Source organism: Neltuma alba, unplaced genomic scaffold (assembly GCF_004799145.2).
Source record: "Neltuma alba isolate B1F8T4 unplaced genomic scaffold, ASM479914v2 tig00011986_pilon, whole genome shotgun sequence".
NCBI classification, from domain to species: Eukaryota; Viridiplantae; Streptophyta; class Magnoliopsida; order Fabales; family Fabaceae; genus Neltuma; species Neltuma alba.
Window position 1 is genome coordinate 87,256 of NW_021636559.1, and position 23,020 is coordinate 110,275.

The window sequence follows — 23,020 nt, forward strand, 5'->3', positions numbered from 1 at the left end:
AAGCTGGGACGTGTGAACTGTGGTAGAGCAGTAGGAGCTTATCTCTTTTTAATCAAGATTAGGGGTTTGATTCCTGTTTAGGCATGAAAAACGTTAAATTTCCTAATCAGCTATCCCATTCTTCAAAGTACTCACAATTAATAAATTCGAATTAGTCTGGTTTGTTGACGTACTTGAAAAATTGTCAAACAATTGTGTTTGAGGTATGATTATGAAAGTGGGATATAAAATTCAATCGAAATACATATTAATAATGTGAAAAATATTAAAACACCCTCAGCTGGAAAAAAAGGAGCTCTTCCTCCCCGAATCATACCATCGATCGCAGATGGGAAGTAACCATTCAGGAATCAGAACTAGGATTCTTCCAATTGCAAAATTTGATCAAACCATTTCCCTGGAGCAGCTGAATTCCCTCATGATAATTGAAGTTTTGAGAAATATTTCTTCTGGGTTTTAATTTCAACTAGAACAGCACACTTAATGATGAAAGGAAAAAATCGAAATGCCCATAAATTCAAAAAAGACCAGTGTCAGAAAACTCAACCCATATTAGCCACCATTCCGGTTCCCACAATTCAGAAAGCTTCGCCACCGTTAATGGCGGCGGCCATTAACACCAGATTTAAACAAGAAATATTGTAGAAAACTAGAAGAAGAAGATGGATGCAGCGTCGACGGTAGATTTGAAGAACCCTAATCCCCTGATGGTAGAAAACACACTCTCTATAGAAACCCAGATGTCGATCTCTCTCCCTTGTTCGTTGCAGGAAGAAATAGACGAAGAGAAGGAAAGATAAGACCAAAGTCGAAGGTTGAAATTAACAGTGTTCATGGGACGGAATAGGAACGATTCAGTCCTGTGTCCTACCCGGTGCTAGTAATGTCCCGAATGGATATAATTATGATAGGACAGGGACATTTCATCTTTTTTTTTTTTAGAATTTTTTTTTATTTTTTTCATATGAAAACTAATTACACAGAAAGTGTAAAAATTATGTAAGGAAAATAGATAAAAATGAGAAAATAATAACAAAGGAAAAAAATATTTTTTGTAATATTAAGAGATAAAAAATAAACAAATCTAAAATATTTACTATAAAGAATATTATGTAAGTTATACAAAAACAATTTATAAATAAATAAAAAATAATAATTGATAAATATCATTATCAAAATACTATTACAGTAGTAAATAAAATAAATATATAACAACTAAAAATAAAGACACTATATTGGGACAGAATTGGAGCGGGACATCCCCATCCTGTGTCTCGCCCTGAAACAATTTTGTTTCATCCTACTTTCGTTCTGTACCAAAAACTTTCAGGACTGGATTGTTCCATTCAAAAATGACTAGGACAGAGACAAGACTAGAGGTGAACAAGAAACCCAATATTTGCTAGCCTACTCGTGGCCCAATAAATTTTTGCCTATTTAAACCTACCCAATTAGCCCAAATAAAAGACTATAAATGGGCAGGTTTAAATGGGCGGGGTAGCCTATTAAATGGGACAGCTGTGGGGCAAGGTATTGGGCTTCCCATATCTACCCGTTTAAGTTTAAATTTTTTTAATATTATTATTTCTCATTCAATGACTTTGTGTAATGTTACGTGATTGGATATAGTTGATATTATGTTATGTTATTTCATATTTAGTCTGTTATTTGGCATGCAAAATTTATTGACAGTTTCATAAGGTTGCATATAAGATAACTATACCGAAAAAACTGCAAAAAATAAAATATATAGAAAACTAAATGGGTTATCTCATAACCCGTTCAACCCAAACAGACTGTCCCCTAACCCATTTAATACGGGTTTAAATGAGTTGCTACTGGGTTATGAGCTAACTCATGCCCATTTATTTATAAATGGACAAGTTATGGGCTAACTTTGGGCTAACCCATCCCACCTGTTGCTCAGCTCTTGATGGAACACTAGGACGGGACATTATTGAACACTTTTACTTAAAACCCCTGCAACCGTAAGCTTCGTCATCGTCTCAAGGTCAGTGTTGCCTCGTCGTCATCATCCTTGTGAGGTCAGCATTGCCGAAGGTGGAGGAGGAAGCAAGAAGGGAGAATATAAGATCAAAGGGGAAGCCAGAAGGGAACGCGGTGAATGTTGGAGATGGACGCCACAGGAGGAGATGCCGTCGAGTCTGATGGAGAAGGGGTAAGATACGAGCATAATCAAGATAGGCAAATTTGTTCGTTGATAAAATGATTACGGATAGAATGGTCATAAAATTTCAGTTCTAAAGAACTCATCGCAGTTTCATGGGAGTACCCAAGAAACTCAGTTCCGTCAGATTTTGATGGAACCCACTTCTACTAGGAACCCACTTCACACGTACCAAACACAAAATAATGGGTTCCACTTTTAATGCTACTTCCTTCCCTTCAATTCCCTGCTGCCAAACGGGGCATTAGTATTCTTGGTTTCATGGATTCATATAAACTTCTTGTTCTGTGTTTAAATTTTGGTTCCATATTAGACATAATAGATTATGGGCTTTTTACCCCTTGTTTTGCGATTGAAAAATAGGGCCAGGTGAATGTATTGGATGTTGAAAATTTAACTCTTGTAGATCACCTCATTGAAGAACGTCTGCTGCGTAGCCCCTAATTTGATGTTGCTTCTTTCTTCTCTCTGTTTCTTTACGCTTCACAAGATTTCAAGGATTGGAAAACATCAAAATGCTACCATCTTATGCGTGTCAGGTGTGGTTGAAATATCCTCTAACATCAGTGTGGTTTCATAATTAACCCCCCCTCTCTCCTCATCAATGTGCAATTGCTTCTTCTTTTTAATCCTATTTCTCCATTCACGAGACATCCAGTCTCGTCCCGGTTTGATGAGCATGAATATTTTTATGGGCGACAATGTCTTAAATAGAATTATTTTTAATAAGACAACATCCATAGGTAGTCAAAAAAAAAAAAAAAAAGAACCAAGTAAGGGTTAAAGGCGAAATCCTTCACTTCTTCAATTTCTAAGTTTGTTCGCATGTTTGCTATACTTCTAAATACAAATCATTTTTAACCATTGGGTTAAAATAATATCTTTAGTTCCTAAAATTTAACTTCATTTTATTTTTGGGTTCTTAAAATTTAAAATTAATAATTGTGGTACTTAAAACCATATTTCAGGGATCAAAAACACCATTGTAGTGACTAATTAAAAATCTTTAAATGCATAAAAATGACGTCAAATTTTATGGACTAAAACTAAAATAAAAGTAAGATTTAGGACTAAGAGTGATGTTAACCTTTAACTATTTTACTAAAATTAAAGAAAGATCGAAATCGTTAAAATGACATAAATCAAAATCCAAATCAAAATAAGATCAAATTTTGTTGTTTTGTTCTGCTAATATTTCCCAGCACCTGTTTTTTTTTTTCCTTTTTAATATAGCCCACATGGTACATGAGATTACTATTTTTGGTCATTAATATAAAGGTTAGTTGGAGATCCAATTTAAATTTAAATATAAGATCCTAATTCATTTTGTCTCTAATATTTATCTATTTTGTCTCTAAGTAATCCCCATGATAATTATATACTAAGAATTTTTTTATCAAATGATAAGTTTAATACACATGATTAATAGGAATATTTTAGGAATAACTAACTTAGCTAAATTTTTTAATTTTCGCAGGTTAATTATCTATTTTTTATATTGAGGACTAGTGATATTAGAATAGATTGGAGTATTTGCCAAATCTGAGCGGGCGGACCTAGTTTTCCCAACGCAATTTTTCACATCCACAAAGGGTATGAACTATTAACTTTACCATCATAGGTTCGGGTTGGTTCATCTCTTTTAGCTCAATTGAAAATGATTGTATTTCCTCTTTATGTCAAGTACAATTTTGAGTTTTTTTTTTGGGCCATCAAGAAAATTTTGAGTTCAAGTAATGGATGAATAATATTTAGAAATTAAAATTTTATTTTTATAAAGAACTTTTTTGACCCATTGAATGTTGAACACTTTTAACCCAGATTTTTCATTTTGTTCCAATAAATCACAACAAATTATTATCAGGAATAAAATTGATGATATTTTTCCAAATTAAGAGCATACGCAGATACAGGGCAAAGCTTTTACAGGAGATTGAACTGTCTGGCCAAAAAGTAAGAGATTAAATCTATATGGCGTTCTCTTGCTGTCCCACCTAACCATCATAAGAACTCTTAGGTCATGAACCTATTCATTTGGGATGCAATATAAAATAGGCTTTAAGTTACAAATTTATTCTGAAAGTTTTTATTTAGGAGCACATGGTATCTAAAATTTTTTTGGTACAAATTCACTCTAAAAGTTTAAAATTATAGTAATATTATCCTCTACTTTAAAAAACTAACGTCGAAAGTTAAGACAATAACATTGACTTTTAATATTGTTAATGGTAGAGGGCAACATTGGTATAATTTTAAACTTTCATGACAAATTTGCGCAAAAAAAAAAATTCTTCCTATCGATCGCTCTTGAGAGAAAATTTTTGGAACAAATTTACACCTTAATCTTATAAACTATTGGTTAATGGAATATATTAGGAGCATGATTAAAAAAAACAAATATTTGATATAATTTTGATATCAGCATCATCGGCAGAAGGAAACACGCTATTACTCCACAGCAAGGAAAAGTAAAAGAAATACAGTATCCATTTGATATGATATGATTATGAACTATCCAGGTATAATATTAAAACAAAGCAAAATAGATATATGATACAGGACCTATTATTTTAAACAGCTAATCAGGTCTTGAAAGTCGAAACCTAATACTAATACATTAAACTTCTCATACACAAACAGATTTTTTTAAAAAGAAGAGAAAAGAAACTTTGATTTGGGAATTTGTTATGGATAATTTATTTTCCTCATACACTTTCTTCAATGCTTGATTTTCCAGTACTCTGTGACCCTTATTTTTAATCCATTTGGTGCTTCAACTCTTGGAAACTTGCGAAGTTCATTTCCTTCCTCTTCTTCCCACCTACAATCAACCATCAATGCATATTAATTTGCTCAGAAGTTTTAAAAAAAAAGAAATAGACTTGTGCGGATTCATGAAAGAAAGTACTAACCTGAATTTGGTAACAAAGTGATGAAGGAAAACAGAGATTTTAACAATGCCCAATTCTTTTCCTGGGCACATCCTAACTCCTGATCCAAACAGCATGTTGTGGTGGTGAGCCTCCAGACTTCTCTCCTACATTCATTTAATCAGATATATCATTTCATTAGCAAAAAAGTGTTTGCCTTTAGGCTATGTTTGGTACATGGAAAAGGGATTTAAGGAAAAGGTTAAAAAAAAAAAAAAAAGAGTGATGGAAACTGTCTTCCTTCTGTTTGATAGATGGTAAAATGGTTTTCATTGATCAGGCAAACTCACCAGCCATCTCCAGGGATTAAAACTGAAAGGCTCTGGATACAAGAAGGGGTCATAGTTTATCTCCCTGGTGTACACATAAACTCTCCATCCTTTTGGAATTTTAAATCCTGTCATGTAAATTTTACATCCATATTCCATTGTCAATATACTATAAACCAGACCTATCTCAGAAAATATCTTGAAGATCTAGACTATAAATATACCATTCAGTTCTACATCTGTATTAGTCTTTCTGAGTACCCCATTCACGATACTGGCCAATCTGGAGGTTTCAAGAATAACCTGCATGATCCAATAGTGCCTTGTGTAAAAACATACATAGCTTAATGCACATCTATAGACTAAGCTAATCATAACATGGTCTTAAATTAACATGAATGAAGTAAAAGGATATCTACCGCGCGAGTCAAACTCATGTTCTTATAGTCCTCCCAAGTGAGTGGTTCCTCTGATCTTTTTCTTTCTAGGATTGCAAAATGTTCTTCCTGTATATTAGGTTAAAAATTGTGATGGTTAAGATTTAGAACTCAGTTCAAGATTGTAAGTAGGAGATTTTATCAGTTCAAAAGTTGTTGACTTACTCGTAGTTCCTGAAGGACTTTTGGATTATCATGGAGATATTTGATAGCCATCATTGTAGTGGTTGACACAGTTTCATAACCTGAGTACAAGATTGTAATGATCTGGTCAATTATCTCTTCATCGTTGAGTTTGTACTTGGGGTCCTCCCATGTCAAAAGCTTGTCAAGAATATCATCATGAGGATCAGCAGAAGCTCTTCTCTTGGCTAAAAGCTCCTTCAAAATTGCATTGACTTTTTCTCTTGCCTGAATATTATCGCAATTTGACACTGCTCAAATTGGCATCCATTGAAGAAGAAGAAGAGTGAAAATCATAGAGAATTTTTCACTATATATCACCTGAAGTCCTATGTAGTAACTGGTGCCTGGAATCTTAATTGGCAGGGATATAGTTCCTAACAATATGTTGTCAAATGTAGCTTTAAATGCCTTGTGGAAGGATTTTGGTTCATCATCTACAATCAGCTTCATTGAGACAAAGAATGCCATCTAAAACAAGAAACCAAGGAATTTAAGCATTTGTTTAGTTTGTAATGACCTTTAAATTGATCCCCTTTGCTGAATGAATATTCAGAACGCAAGAAACAAAGAAATGGATACTGACAGGAGATATACATTGACTTTACCACACTAAAAACAATGAAGTTTTAAGGTATAACTTTTAAGAGCCATATAATGTCTGATACAAGTGTTTGGGGGTTAACATATGGAGGATCAGATGGCATCGGATACAAGAATGATAAAGATTAATGAATAATCTGTGTTTTCTGTGGAGAGTTCTGGGGATTGAAGTGGAGAATAACCTGTTTGGTTTTGTCTTGAATATCAATAGTCTGACCAGCCCAATTGTGAAGGAAGGACCTCATAAACTGGTCAGTTCTTATCAGAAGATGATCCTTAATTGCAGGTGGACCAACGAGAGACAACAATGAACCTCTGATACGTTTGTGAAAGTCACCATGAACTGCAGCAATATTGTTATTCCCTAGGATGTTCCTCATTGACACAGGGTACCCTGGAATCAAGCCTTGTGCTTCATTCAAGAGGATGTTCTTGTTCACATCTGGATCCAGGCTTATAACGGTAGGAGACCCTAATGCATGAGTCTTGAACATATTTCCATACCTACAGAAAGAACATTGTGATAAGAACATTGATGGGTTGTATATATATGCCAGGATAATAATTCAGGAACAGAAATTGAAAATCCTCCATTAGAGTTTTGTATTTCCTCCTGCTCTTTCTTCATCATGTGGTTTCTTTGTCTCTGAATTCCCAAATATTTGTCTCTGTTTGATTTCTGCAAGGTGGGAGGAGGAGGAGGTTTGTTTTCTAGGTATACTTCTTAAGTCTAATTCAGAAGCTTGGACTCTTCTAGGTTTCTAAATCCTTTATTTGCCTTTGAGAGGGTTGTGTATGGCCTTTAATAATTTGGGCACACAAGTTTAATGGTTTAGGGTGCTTATAGATCTCATCACAGAATTGTTTTCCACAAATATGAATGAGCCCTCATGGCACACCCTTATTTAACCATTTGAAGTGACATTAGATACATAAAAACTTGAGATGAAGTAATTTTCCATTCAGAAGACTGTACAGAATTAGTAAGGTGCCGTTATCTTTTTCTTATGGGTAGAAGATACTTTTATATTAAGTGGAATCTAAAATAACCTTAGATATACTAGTTATCTTTTTAACAACTTTATAAGGACTAGTACTGCACGTTATGCTCGTAAAAGGGAAGGAAAGGCCTAGACAAAACCTACTCAAGTGGACCTCACCTTGTTCTTTTTTTGCTTTCTTTCTTTAACTACACTCAACAGAATAGTTCTTGGCTTTGCTCAATCACAAAAAGAAAGGGGGAAAAAAAAAAGCCAACAAAAACTTCACATTTTAATGGTAATGCAGAACAATTCCTACTGTATACTGAAGAATGACTTCACATCTAAGTTCAACTAAAACACACACACACATTAAAAAGGCCACCAACAAAAGTTGGCCAGGTAAGGATGCAACTCATATCCTACAAGAACATGGATCCAAATGCCACTACTAATAAGAATCTTGTCAATGAATAATTTGTAAATACTGATACAAATGTTGTTTTGAGCTATGAGACCCTACCTTGAGTCCTTGACCTCGTAAACTCTTGAGACCTAACTTTCCTAAAACTTTGTTATTCAGAAAAAGCAAAAAGAGGTCACCTGTAAATTGAAAAATAAGAGGGAAATGAAACTTACCTAGCTCTCTTGGCTTTCATGAAATCAGGTCCTTGTTTGAGAAACCCTGAAGTCTCACCAAAGACAGGCCAACCCATTGTTCCTGGTGGCACACCTTTTCTTCTGTACCTTATATCATTCCATTTCAGAAGTACCATAAATGCACAAAACGCCAAACCCAACCCACTATACAAAAACACTATTGATGATAATGGCATTGACATCAGCATGATGCTGCTCCAAAATCTTTGAGCAATATATTTTTTCTGTGTCTGTGTGTGTATGAATCTGAAACACAGACTGTGCTCAAGAAAAAGATGGGAAGGACATTAATGTTAAATAGGCCAAACTATGTTGCAACCCCACCACCTGCTCTATGATCATCATATCTCTCACTAGAACCTATTTTAAGTATATATGTTCCTTAAATCTCTTAACGATATTAACTTAAATTCTGTTACCGAATCTTCCCTGCCCCAGATGTTATTAGTCTCATAATGATGTCCCTTTTCCTCTGTTTTCGTGTGTAGATCTTGTTTTGTTTGTATTATCGTTAGTTTGTGTCTGAATCAGCTTGTATGGATCTCAATTAACTCACTTTTATGGTTTTTTTTTTTTGGATATAACTAGCATCAAAATTTGTGATAGAACGCACTTAGTTGCACATTACATGCCCATATGATCTGCTTTTAAGATTAACTTCCTGGGATTGTGTCTAAAAATAGGATTTGGAGGCTTTAGGAATCTTGGACATTATTTATGACGTTAATGTTGCCAATTTGTTTAGGCTAATTTGGCTTAAATTTTTGGTTATAGGAAATACAATCTGTTTCAAAGTGGTTATGATGCAGAATTAATTGAAGACCTACCATGATGTTTCTGAAGCTTAATTATATGCCCTCTAGAAAAATACTAGAGTTGGTATGTCATCCTAATTTCACATCAAATTTAACTTTTAATGTATATAGGTAAATTGTTTTATACATTGGGCAATAATTTTCTGAAAATTAAGCGTACCAAAGTATTTTCAAACTACTTCATATAATGAATTTTTACAATTGGATATTCCAAATATATATACTGAAGCATTACCTAATCTGATATGGATGACATGGGAAAATAAGCAAAATACTTGTCTTTGTGAACCCCCATAAAAGTTATACATATTTTTTAGAATAAAAATTGTGTTGAATTTTAATTCAATTTAAATCTTTTGATGATCAAGGGCATTTTGGTCAAAGAATTTGAAATTGGTTAAAATTGTGTATACCATAAAAAAGGGGGGAAAAAAAGTACAATTCTCTACTCAAGTGTGATCCAGGTGATTCACTTTTAGGCCAAAACCTTCTGTGTCTTTTTTTTTTTTTTTAAGTTTATCTGATAAATACGTTATAAAACTTTAATATATTATTTTCACTTCACAAATTCAATTTTAAGTTTTGAAGTTAAATTGCTATTTTGGGGTGAATTCTTATCAGAAAAATAAAAATAAAAAAGCACTAAAAAAATATTATTAATTAGCAAACTAATAATATGAAGCATACTTGTGGAGAGTGAAATATTGTAGAGATGCCTACATGGCATATACTGAATCATCATGTACATGTACCATATATAAATATTTTGAAGAAACCTTTGCATGTTTGCTAGAGCTGTATGAATTAAAAATAAGATTTAATTTGAGGATTACATATACATATATATATATATATATATATATATAAGAAGATTAATATCGGATGCATGGAAATGTGAAAGCTAACCCTATTGATGGCTTATCTTCACCAACATATAGCATTATAATTAAGAGTGATTCACCAAAAAGATGTGATGTGTCTGCGTGTCTTGCTGCTTATACTAATTGATATTAATATTACCAAAATATCACTTCCCTCATTATTTAGGGCAATATGTATGTTACTGTATTTCTTCTGTAATAATTAGAGTTTGCATGAGTGAACATTTTGTATGCTTCTCTAGAATATTCTTTTAATATCAAATTTTCCTTCTCCTAAATACTAAATATCTTAATTTTCAATTTGTTAAATAATTATACATGCATACATATATTCAAATTTTTACTAAGTACTTTTCAAATCTGATTAATCATTTATAAAAAGACGAGCCTCGCTTGCATGGCATTTACAAAAAATAGTTATATATTACTCCTCCGTTTCTTATTATAAGATTTAATTTTTTGAATAAGTTTGTCTTTTTTTATAATATCACTCTTGAATTTGTCTGAATATTTAATATATTATTACCTATTTTACCTCTAGTTTAATGCATTTAATACACTATTTATTTATTTATCTCACTATTACTCTCTCACATCTACCAGTTTATATATAGGAATATATTTGGAAAAAAATTGCATCTGCTGCATATTAATTGTTTTTAACTAATTTTACCCGCTTTCTTAAACTAGACAATTTAATTAAAAAGATCTTATAATAAAGGATGGAACAGTATCTGTGAGGATTCCACCCCTCATCTTTGTAAGATATTTATGAGTCGCATTTATATCGACTGGATTAATTTTTATGGATGTTTTAAAAGTAACCGGGGCATGATGTTATAGATTTGACACGTGTAAATTAATTCGAAATTGAAAAGGATGTTTATATAATGTTAGGGAGAGGCCAATGATGAACAGAAATGATGAATGAGGAAGCCATCTTTATCAGATAAAAAGAGCAGAGTAAGAAGCTTTTAGCACTTATGGCCACATGCATGCAATATCTTCTGTAAGGAAGAAGCAGAAGAGATGATGATGATTCATCAAATTCTCATTGCCTTTTACAATTTGTCGTTCTCTGCTAACGAAGTGTCTCAATTCTCCCATGCAGCCAACATGCATGTTCATTCTCATTTGTACATGTCACTTCGCCATTATTGCTTCTTTGTTGCTCCATCAATATCTCATCATAAATTTCTGTCATACTCTCTGGTATTATATACTTCTCTTATCTTATTTATAAGTTACTTTTAATATACTACCTTCGATCCTTAATATAAGGCCCTATTTGATTTTTATTTTGATCCTAAATATAAGACCCTAATCCATTTTGTCTTTCATATTTACTCAATTTTTTCCAAGATAGTCCTTGTAATAATTATAGTTCTAGTCAATACACTTAATTAGCAATGATATTTTAGGAAAGACAATACTTATTTAGAACAAATAACTAACTTAACTTGCTTCTTTAATCTTCTCAAATTAGTCATTGGCTCTTATAATTAGGATCGGAAGTAGTATTTTATTATAATCAAGAGAAACTGAAACCTCATATTAATCATGTCTTAAGATTTAATAACTTTTTAATTTTATCTTTATTTAATATATTATTTTGTTCTTATTTATAAATCACTCGTAGGAAAAAAGTTTGTTCCTAAAATAAGTCACTGGTAGGGTGATTAATGAACTTTTTTAAAAACAAATCTTTTCTTTCTAGCCAGAGGAGTATAAAAGAATGCTTTTACAATGGTCCGTCACTATTTTATAAAAGATAGTAGTAAGATACTAATAACTTATTAAAATTTAGAGTAAGATACTAATAACTTATCTAAAAAATTTAATATCATTTCTTTTTTGCTTCTATTAATTATTGACTAGTCTCTCATTAATTATCCGCACTTTTTTGCTTGCAATCTTAACCCTCTATCCGATGTATGAAGATGTTGAAATATTTTTTCTGTAAATATTTGAGAAAAACAATTCAAATATTTAAAATAAAATATCCATCCATTAAAAGAAATAATAATGAAAAAAGTGAGCTATGCACATATTTTCATTAATTTCTTTCATTTTTTTTGATGGTTGACAGTAAAATTACAAGTTTTTTTTAGAAAATAGGTTTTACAATCAAATTTTTGTCAAGACAACAAACTGTAAGTGACCCTTTTTTTTTTGCAATCTTATGATCCAGTTATATAGTAATGGGCTGGAAGAATGGTCAAGCCCAGGTCAGCCTATTGGGCCTTGAGCCCATTAATTCGGAGAAGGCGGATTGAGAGTATTTTCCTTTTTTTTGAAGAATTCAACAAAGGCAAGTGATTGGTGGAAGAGGGTAGCGAGGGGAAGGCAGCGACAGTCAGAGGAAAGAGAGCTACTGCACATTTCTGCCTCTTCCCATTAGCGAAGCTCTCTCTCAACTCTGAAGCGTCAAAGGCCAGAAGACTAGCAAACATGCCAACCCTTGCCAAGCTCTATACGATGCTAGAGGCTTCCCAGCACAACACCGAAGATGATTGCTGGGTCGTTATTGACGGCAAGGTAAGATTTTTCGCTTAATTTTTATCTTTCACTCTGATGGGTATTTCTCAACTTCTGAGTGGTGTTCTACTTTCACTGGTCATGTATAAAATGTGCTTATATCTCCTTCTCCTTCTTCTTCTTCTTCTTGGGAGTTAACTAGCCTCTTTATGAAGGAGAAGCGGGTGGTATTTGAGTATTGACATTCCATGCTACAGTAAGAGCAGGAAAATTTTTATTGTTGGTTTCCTGAGGATTGAAGCATTGCTTGCCCTTTAAATATGTTTGGAATTGTTTAGCTCTGCACTGGAAATTTTTTAGCTTTCGTGTATTTGAAGTTTCAAGAACGAGTGGAAGGTGTCCTGCACCTAATGATTGGATTTGGAATGTGGGGGGGCTGAAATTTTCAATACTATTGTTTTCAGCCTCGACAACGAAGTTCAATAATTATTTGTGAAAAGCATTTGTTACCTTGTATATATTTACGCGAGAAAATTATGTCAAATCTTTTTCAGCTTAGATTGCTGCTTGTGTAGTTCCTGTGCCTCCCCTGAGGCATATCTTTCTCTAATATGATCTATGAAATGTCAAGGGTTTATGATTGATTACTTTTAATCAGACCAATAGCAAGACATCGTATCATTCCATTACCCTTGCCTCCTATCTGCATTCTGTTCTCAGTTTTGTCTTGTTATCATTTCTTTCCTGATCATTTTCGGATGCCATCCTTTTCCCATTATATTCTTTCCTAATTTATTTTCTATTGCTTGGTCATAGAAATATTTCTGTGATTCAGAAAGACTGAATGGTTGCCAACAGCTCCTGGAATATGCATAGATTCAGGAAGAGTGAATGGTTTTTGTCCTATGTTTTAATAAATTAGTTTCACCGTAACCATGGTAGTTGCTTTTTAATGTGTGAGCTACACATGAGAGTTATATGCATAGATTCATACCCGATGCACGCACACACATATATATTCTGCATCTTCTTTTATGTGGCGTCAAGTAGCTTCTGATGAATAAGAACTTGTCTCTTAATTAAAGTATGATATCCCCTTCTGCTTTTGTAGTTACATAAGATGCCCTATTAACCACTCTTTTTATGAATAAAACCCCCCCCCCAAAAAAAAAAAAAAAACCTTGGAGGTGACACGATTGCTAGTTAGTCATGAGACCCCTAGAATTTTAAGTTTTCATATCAATTCAAAAAAAGGGTGGGGGTGGGGGTGGGGTGGTTCTATCATTTCTTTATTTTTGATTTGGTTTTAGATAGCACTCAATGGTGTCATATGATCTATGTAGCTGACTCTACTTAGTGGGATAAGGCTTTATTGTTGTTGTTGTTGTTGTTTCTTTCTTTTTTGCTCAATTTTGTCTCTCCTTTGGTAACAGGAATTCTAGTCATTCACAAAACTTCTTAAAGTTTAAGTTTTCATATCAATGCTTGGAATACTACCACATCTTCAGCAATTCTAGTAATTGATTCTCAAGTTACATCTTCATCGGTGTATCTTCACCATCTTTGAATTTTTTTTTTTTGGGGGGGTAGGTTTTTATCGGGGAGTCAGGGAGCAGGAGAGGTTAAGTGATGGTCTGCGTCTTAGGTGATTGCTCATGCTTATAACACTTCCTTTTGTTGTCAGAAGTAATTGTCCAATGGCTCCCTGTTGGGATGGTAGTTTCTTTTACCTTTACAGGCTTTACTTATTGGTTTCTCATCTGTTTTTTTTTTTTTTTGGTCTAGTTAAGAATAAGTGATTATTTGGACTTTGCAACTTGCGGCTTATATGTTGATGGTTGCATATCTAGTTTAAAAGAAAAAAAAATCTAAAATATGTTGATCATGAATGCAGGTATATGATGTGACCTCATATTTGGATGACCATCCTGGAGGTGATGAAGTAGTCCTTCTTGCAACTGGTACTTATGCTTACTGTCATGTATTCTGTATCTTACTGCCAGACTGCCATACTAAGCATAGGACAAAAACCATAAGCAGAAACATTGATGGCTGACGCAACATATTTACACCTCAAACTCCTACCAATAAGAAACATGGCACCGCACAACGGCTGTTTGAGCATCTTGTCGTACTTTCATATTTAATTTTTAATTTTTCAAAATTTTTTGTCGTTATCCTATATCTCCAATATTAATTTCTAAAATTTCAATAAATATTAGATGATATTATTAATTATTCCTGTGCAATGTAAAACATTACGGCAAGATCGTTAATTGTCTCAGCAGGACAGAGTATCTAATCTCTCTTAGTACTTAATTTGTTAGTTGTTTTTCCTTTCATGAGTTCATTGCTTCAGCACGAGTCTCTGGCATTTGTTCAACTTGCAATATGACTAAAATTATATGGTGTCCATGCTTTGTAGAAAAGAGAAAGAAACCATTGACAATTATCAATACAATTATTGAAACATCTTATTTTTACTTTGATGAAGGGAAAGATGCAACAGATGAATTTGAGGACGCTGGCCACAGCCAAAGTGCCAGAGAACTTATGGAGAAGTTTTGTATTGGTGAGCTTGACACTTCACCTCCTGTTTCCTCCAAAAATCAAGCCGCAGTTTATTCAGAGAAGTTCTTGCATTTGACAAAGCAATATTGGGCTGTTCCTGTGGCCGTAGTTGGCATCTCAGTGGTAGTTGGTTTTTTGTACTTGCGTAAGAAGTAATAGTTCACCTAATTTTTTCCCTTTATTGGAACTGAAAAAGAATAATTGCGACAGATATTTCATTGTTTCAAGGATAACTTTGACCTCTTCCATGATATTAAAATTGGTTAAGTAATGGATATTGACCATCTTAGTTCACATTGATTCCTCTGGCCCTTAAATCCAGTATTTGGTTTGTGGTGTTGTTGCATTTTGAAATGCCTTGGCAGAGTAGAGGGATGGGAGGAACGGAGAGCCAGGGAAGGATCTATGATAGATTAGTCTGTTATCATAAGATTATCAGAAGCAACGACAAGCTCAAATTGATGTGATTTTCAAAAGTTTCAGACTGACTTGATTATTATCTCTCTTCCAATGATCAAATTAGTGGAACAAACCTTCTTGAAAAGATCAAATGATTGTGGAACATAATTCATTATATGAGAAACCATCAAAATGTTGAAATTTTTTTTTAATCCATACGAGAATCGAACATTTATATCCCATAACCATGTACATCAACTTGCTGCAACGTTTGCAAGGTATTTCATAGCTCATGCTGATTGGACATCAGGGAAAGTTGAAGTTTGAAGCAGCTGGCTTATCCAAAAACCAGACCAACTTACCCGTTACCAGCCGGACCATCCTTGCCGGCACTACAGGGCACTCTGCCCCTCTATTATCAGCAGCCAAGTGTACAGCCTCTGCTTTACTATCACCTGTGGCAATCACTGCTATGTTAGATGCAGAATTAATAACAGGCAAGGTGAATGTGATTCTCTAATCAGAGGTTTTGGAGGAATCAGTAGTAAAAGTCACCCATTTTTCCCTCTCTTTCAAAGCTGACTGATTAGGAAATAGAGAGGCAACATGGCCATCCACACCCAATTCAACAAGGATGAAATCGAAATTGGGGCAGTCACTTGTTTCAGACACGCTCACTGTACGATTTTTAACTGTCTGTCTGATTATAAACTCGTGCTCATCAGCAGCCTCTTCTGCTGACACTGAATCATTTATGGAATGCCCATGACTAGGGATGATCGCCACCTGCTAATAGTAGTGGGAAATGATCAGAAAAAATAAATGAATATCTATTTATAAAGTACAATGTACTACCCCCCGTCTCAATTCTTAAATATAAGAAAGAGCTGGTGTGTTTGTTTTGGTGTTAAATGTAAGACTCTAATTTATTTTGTCTTCTAAATTTATAAATTTGTTCAATTTATCTCTATTGATTATATATATGAAAGGAGTTTTCATCAATAGGATAATGATCAAATGGGGTATTTAAGTGCTCTTAATATCCATAAATTAATTATTTAGCTCTTACATCTAACAGCATCTGCCCCACATTATCATAAAGTGCTTACTACGAACGAGACCTGAATTGCAAATATTGTCATGTGTCCCCCGTAAAGTATTCAGTATTGACAGCGAGTGAGTGAGTAAATGAACAATGAAAAAGATAGGCCACCTTGACGCAAAATCTAATGTCATAAAGATTGAATCGTTGATCAAATGAACTTTAATGGGAATCCAAAACCAGGTTGGTCTATTCATGACTGATTCTGAGAATAAAAAAACAATCTGTGTTAAGAAAAGAAGAAGCAAGAGGGTACAACCTTGGACAAAAGGCAATCTTTTGCAAGCTTATAATTGCTATCTGGATGGCTTCGCCGCAAGGCTATCTTCAGCCCAGAAGATGTACCATTTGGACCAGTCTACTGTCTTGCTATAAGGCTCTTCAGAGAGTTTGCTGTTTGCCACCATGATATTTGATTGATTAAAACGCACTTCACCTAAAATTTAAAAAGAGAAATAGATATAGAAAAATGGGTCCTACTCTTTTTTTGTGTTTATCTTTCTCTTTTCTTTGAATAAAAAAAAAAGACACTGACGATATAAGATTACAAAATAGAATTGAACTCATGATCTCTCATTTATAAGAGAGTTTTCATGTCATTAAGTTACAAGGTCATTGGCTATCTATCTTTCTCTATATTTTAGGTGAATTGCATTTTAGGATTCAAATGTAAAAACATTATATTGGAATAAAAAAAAAAGGTAAGAACGCAAATACCTAATTAAGCCAATGAGGGAGCCGCCAGATAAAGCAATGGCAAACACTCCCCTTTCCTTCACAGATGCCTCTGATAGTTCAGCAATAAGATCTGCGAAATCAGTCTTTAGCTCTTCCAAACTCTCATGAATCCTTACCTCTCCTCTATCAAAATGACCACAAGAGAGAGCCATGCTTTGAACAAGTTCAGTAGCTCTATTATTGGCAAAAAAAAATATTAGACAGGGATAAAAATAATCTAAGAAAGATTTAAAGCAACTTAAGAAATCCATATACAAGTATACAACCTAAGAATCATGAACTTCCTTAAACAGATCAAAAGGACACTAGAATATACATCATACTAGAGCTGATAATATGGGTTGGACCCGTGGGTCCAACCTGCCAAAAATAGCGGGTTAGGGTTGGCCAAAAGCCAACCCGCCACTATCTTGAAAAACATAACCCGCACCGCCATAACCCTAACCCGCGGGCCAACCCGCGGGTTAACCCACCTATTTTTTTTTTAAAAAAAAAGATAACAAAGGCAAAAGTAAAGCAAATTTTTACTTCAAACTTTATTGTCATTAGAAATAATTAGATAAAGAAGGTTATTCAGTATTGCTCATTGGTTTCATTGAAAAAAAATGTGTGAACTTGTGTATTATCATGTTGGAAAATTGGACAATCATATACTATTTGTATTTTATTGTGTTGTAATTTTTATTTGGATGTTTGTAATATTTTATATCATTTTTAGTATTTTTATTTTGTATTATATATAACTGCTAACATTTAAAAAAAATAAGAAAAATTTAAAAAAAATCAAGAAAAAAAATAAAAATTCTAGCAAGCTGGTGGGTTAGGGTTGGTAAAATGCCAACCCGCCAGAAAACGAGCCTTTTGAGCCAGCACTGCGTAACCCGCAACCCGCGGGTTAGTCCGTTTTACCAGCCCTACATCATACTATCCATGAACAACATGAGATAATTGTCAATGTGGTACAAGAATCCACAAGCTGTAAAACCCAAAGTTCAATTTGCTGTTTTTGCCATGAGATCTGAGAAGGCAATTCAATGATTAATAACTGCACAACCTAGTTGATGCCATTTTTTAATTCCTAACACAAGTTCACACTCAACAATAGGAGAAAAATTTGACAGCAAAATCTCATGCCTAGGATCATAAAACACCCCCCCTGGGGGGACAGCATAAGCATGAAAATAAAGTAATTGGAATATAAACGATTAACTGTTAGTCTCATGAGAATCGATAAGCATAAGAATGATATGAAGGGAAATATAGAAATGCTCACAAAGAGAAAAGAGGAGGGATGATTGAGAGAAGAAACTGACATAAGCTAGAAGATGATTCCGCATGTGTGTGTATGCATCAACAGGGTGAATGCTAATCTCTTGATCTTTTTTATATGTTACAAATAACCAAATTACATAAATAAAAAATGGCATTAAATAAGTGAAAAAAGTAATATATCTTGTTTTTAAAAACACCTACATGAGTAGAATATTACCCACTGGACTAAACTTCCACATGCACAGAATGATTTGATTGCGTTTGAACACGCAAAAGCTCTCTCTCTCTCTCTCTCAACTTAATGGCTAAAATTGAGATAGGAAGAAAACTTTTATATGAGAAAACCACCTCTGATCCTCTGTCTTTTTCTTTGAAAAGGAGACAATCCCAGGATCCTAGATTTCCTGCAACAAAATCTCAAAAATCTGATAACTTGTCGTGACTATTTTTGAATTGATGTCCCCAACCAAAAATATCTGAGAAAATTTTTTACCTGATAAAACAAAACCACATATTTATTCCCAAATGCCAAGTAAAACCAAAACAGGATAAGTCTTGGGGAATTTATGAGTCTGATTGTATTTGTCATTTATACTCAATCATTAATGCATGACAAAAGAAGCATGTGCAATCACTATAGTATGATGTTATTTTTGCTAATACATGAAACTAAGACAGATTCAAAGAGAAATTTAATGTTACTTAACTTGTAAGCTAACATTGAATCGCTCTTTAAAGCTCAGATGCTGACAAATTCCTAAATTGGTATTTGTGTCTTGCAAGAATTAGACTCAGCATCTTCAATGGGGAAATAAATGAATTCACACTATTAATGCAATGCTAATTAAATTAATGATGACACGGCATTTTTTTTATTTGGATAGATACATTTAAGTTTAAATTCAACACATCATTCACCACAAATAATTTTTTTAAAAAAAATAGTGAGTTTTAAACTCAACCTTGTGAGTTGAGTTGACTTCTTATCAATTATATCAATTTTCGTTCATTGACAATAGAACTATAAGGCTTGGCAATGACTCATTTTTCTTTCAATGTTGGGCCGTTTATGTGTTTGGGCCGGATTTTAGCCGTTATTGGGTGGAAACCCAAATAGATTTATAAAATTATCCGGGACCAAAAACGGCAGCGTTTTGCTTGCCTCATTGCCTGCCTAATCTTCCCCGGGACGAGAAGTCGACCCCGTTTTGCTCCGACTCTGCCATAGTTGTTCCCTGGTGCTTGCCTCCGTCGTTGTCTTCGTCTGCTTGTAGTCGTCGTCCTCCGTTTGTGTGCGCCGTCGCCTGCGTGCCTGTGTAATTCTTTCTCTTATTCTCACTCTCGAATTCCCTCACCCTTGAATCGGAATCACCACTCACAGAAACACCACCAGAGACCTCGAGGGTAATCAAACCCGTAAGTGAAGTACGTAGGCCTTTATTTCTTGATTAAATTCATTCTATGATAGTACTGATATATTCATTTTTCCCTTCGTGAAATCCTCTATTGGATTTGATGGTTCTGTTATTCCGATTTAAACTTTATGGATTTGTTATCGTATTGTGAATGTGTTATTGTAACGATGAATATTGAGTGATTGCATGATTATGATCTTTAATTTCATCCGCAATGCAAAGACAGAGTTGGATTTTAAACTTCAGCCAGAGATGTCAAGTACTTGGATTAGAGTGCGTAAATTACGACAAACGTTCCCCCCCCCCCCCCACCAAATCACAGATGAGTCGAACAACCTAGCTCTGCTTGGCTAGTTGTTGTGTATTGAGGGCCACAGAAAGAGATGCAAAGTGCAAATTTGTAAATTTATTAATGAAAGGAAATCTATAGGATTCTATATTAGCCACTGTGGGCAACATATTAAATATGTTCCTCTCTTTGAATACCAGAGGAGTGTTGGGAAATGTTAAACGAAAGAAAACATTTTCCATTTCTGCACTGAATGAGAATAAACTGATAATCAATTCAATTTCAAGAAAGTTGTTTTCTGGCAAAAACTACGCTCTGCCTAAAAGTGACAGCCTAGGTGAAAGTATCCAGGTGCTGATATACTTGTAGACAGATAACGTTTTTATTACTACTTGGCAAGATACAAAAGCTGTTATTTGTATAAGATATACTGTTTAATGGTAAAAGATTTTGTGCTTGTGTGTTGTATGTTCTGAATAAGAAGAAGGGGATATAAAACTGATAGTTTATTTTGTTTTTTTTTTTTTTTCAGACTTTCTTCTTTTTTGGGGGTTGATACTAAGGAGAGTCACAATGATAGAAGGCAGTCGAATCCCACTAAAGGGGTGGCAGCAGGCAGCTGTTGCTCTTGGTTCAGCAGTTGGTGCATTGCTAGACCCACGAAGAGCAGATTTAATCGCAGCTCTTGGAGAGACAACCGGAAAGCCTGCTTTTGAGAGAGTTCTTGAGAGGATGAAGCGGAGTCCAGAAGGCAGGGTAAGACGATGGTTGCATTTTTTCATTCGATTTGGAGGATACTCTTGTTCTTTCTCTATAAATTTTTTTATCATTGAATGAAGAACTTCCTCCATTTTATTGCAAATTCTAACTGCTATTGTACTTAGGATTTTCCTGCAGTTTTGACATGGCATTATTGCACGTGTCAAGTGATAATTTCTTGAATATCCTTCTTATTCAACTCTTCGTGGACTTCTCTTTGATAGAAATATTTTCTTTATGGACACGATAATGGAATCAACTCACTCGTTTATTAGAAAAAGGGACAAGTTGGCCTCTTACTTGTGACAATGCTCATCTTTTAGCTGGGGCAACCTTAAAAGGGGGTGAATTGACCAGATATTATTTTATACTGAGTAACTTACAGAAGGACGCGTATAAAGTTGCAAAATAGGCCCCGGAAGATAAAAATAACCAACACAACAATGATTCTTCTCATGCTGAAGCCAAAGCTTTAATTGGCATTCATTGCCTTTTTGACAATGAGGAAAAGATACTCTTCTGATCCTATTTATAGGGCAAAGAGAGAAGAAATTTTTTTGTCCTATTTATAAGTCATTTTGTTAAATTTTTAGCATGAATGTATTTTGTCTTCCATTTATTATAATGTAGATGGTTTTTTTTTTTTTGGGAAAAAGTGTATATATTACATTAGGGTAAATTAGAAAGTTGTTATATTTTAATGGAAAGTTAATGCCATTTAAGGTTTTTTTTTTTAAATCTGTGTGGAACATGTTGGAAGTTTCTTATAGATAGAATAGGAGTAATGTTTTTTGTCTAGATGTACTGTCAGATCTCGCCAAGACCAATCCATTTTCTCTTGTACTTGGCAGGCAATATTGTTAGAGCGTCCTCGTGTGATATCAGCTGAAGTTGGACATGCTTGGGACCTACCAGAGAACACATTTGGTGCTGCCTATGCTAGATTCATGGGGTCCAGGAATTTTTCTCCAGATGATAGACCTCCAGTGCGGTTCATGGAGACAGATGAACTAGCCTACGTAGCCATGCGAGCTCGTGAAATTCATGATTTCTGGCACACCCTTTTCGGCCTACCGACTAACTTGATCGGAGAGTCTGCACTAAAGGTGATTGAGTTTGAGCAGATGTACCTTCCTATGTGCCTGCTGTCTGTTGTGGGGGGCACGGCAAGATTCAGCGAAAAGCAGAGAAAACTGTTTTATCAGCACTACTTCCCATGGGCCGTTCGGGCTGGCATGCAATGCACTGATCTTACGTGTGTATATTATGAGCGGCACTTTCATGAAGATCTAGAAGATGTCCGTAGGAAATGGGGCATTGTTCCTGCCCCTTCTGTCCCTAAACCACAAATTTTTTGACCTAATCATTCGTGGGCAATCATCTTATTTGCAATGTATTGGAGACGATACACTGGAGAATTTTTCTTTGAAAATGGGGATCCAGATCTTCTGTTTGACATTATATGGTCCTGTATAGAGAAAAATGATAACGAGTTTGTTTGACATGATGTGCCTTAATCTCAAATTCTCAATCATTAGAATGGACCTAGGGGCCGAACGTAAGCGCATGGGTCGATATATATTTACTACTTCGAAAATCGGAAAGCTTTATATGATTGCCGCCATAATGGCAAGCTTCGTGGTCACGGTTAGACACTTGCTTTGGTTGGTTTTGGTTTTTCTTTTCTTTTTTACCCCCCCGGCATTTTACTAATTGAGTTCAAAAGCCACACAGAATCAATACTTGTACCAAAAAAAAAAAAAAAAGAAGTGGTCATTGTAAGTAAAGGAAAAGAATAAAGCAGTTGATTGTCTGCTGTTCTTATCCGAAGATACCTGAGATGAAAATTTACAGCCAGGAAAAAAATACCGAGGAAGACAATATATTTGCAGATTTCTCTAAACTAAAGTAATCATCAATCTAGGAGAAAAATAGTTCGAATTTCCAAAAGGATGTAGTAAATATTTCAATGCTGATATTTTCAAAATATCAACATTGGCACCAATGCACACGGGGGTAGGAGAAAATTGGGAAGTGAATAAAAAGAAATC

The 23,020-nt window shown here is 34.4% G+C and overlaps 3 protein-coding genes and 1 pseudogene across 3 annotated transcripts; 2 read left to right on the forward strand and 2 right to left on the reverse strand.

Moving 5' to 3' along the window:
- Nucleotides 1-4,906: 4,906 nt before the first annotated feature.
- LOC114720456 (cytochrome P450 85A-like) lies at nucleotides 4,907-8,366 on the reverse strand. Its single transcript, XM_028906103.1, has 9 exons — nucleotides 8,230-8,366; nucleotides 6,793-7,114; nucleotides 6,329-6,478; nucleotides 5,990-6,235; nucleotides 5,807-5,893; nucleotides 5,612-5,690; nucleotides 5,409-5,515; nucleotides 5,101-5,225; nucleotides 4,907-5,009 (listed from the first exon to the last, which is right to left on the reverse strand). Exons 1-9 carry the CDS (start codon nucleotides 8,364-8,366, stop codon nucleotides 4,907-4,909), a joined length of 1,356 nt encoding a protein of 451 aa, XP_028761936.1.
- Nucleotides 8,367-12,262: 3,896 nt separating this feature from the next.
- LOC114720468 (cytochrome b5-like) lies at nucleotides 12,263-15,254 on the forward strand. Its single transcript, XM_028906113.1, has 3 exons — nucleotides 12,263-12,484; nucleotides 14,319-14,385; nucleotides 14,919-15,254. The coding sequence occupies exons 1-3, from the start codon at nucleotides 12,398-12,400 to the stop codon at nucleotides 15,149-15,151; spliced, it is 387 nt and encodes a 128-aa protein (XP_028761946.1). The 5' UTR covers nucleotides 12,263-12,397; the 3' UTR covers nucleotides 15,152-15,254.
- A 446-nt stretch (nucleotides 15,255-15,700) lies between these two features.
- On the reverse strand, nucleotides 15,701-17,396 carry LOC114720457 (probable 6-phosphogluconolactonase 1; annotated as a pseudogene).
- A 3,346-nt stretch (nucleotides 17,397-20,742) lies between these two features.
- Nucleotides 20,743-22,503, forward strand: LOC114720473 (ubiquinone biosynthesis protein COQ4 homolog, mitochondrial). Its single transcript, XM_028906119.1, has 2 exons — nucleotides 20,743-20,966; nucleotides 21,821-22,503. The coding sequence occupies exons 1-2, from the start codon at nucleotides 20,784-20,786 to the stop codon at nucleotides 22,325-22,327; spliced, it is 690 nt and encodes a 229-aa protein (XP_028761952.1). The 5' UTR covers nucleotides 20,743-20,783; the 3' UTR covers nucleotides 22,328-22,503.
- The last annotated feature ends 517 nt before the right edge of the window (nucleotides 22,504-23,020 follow it).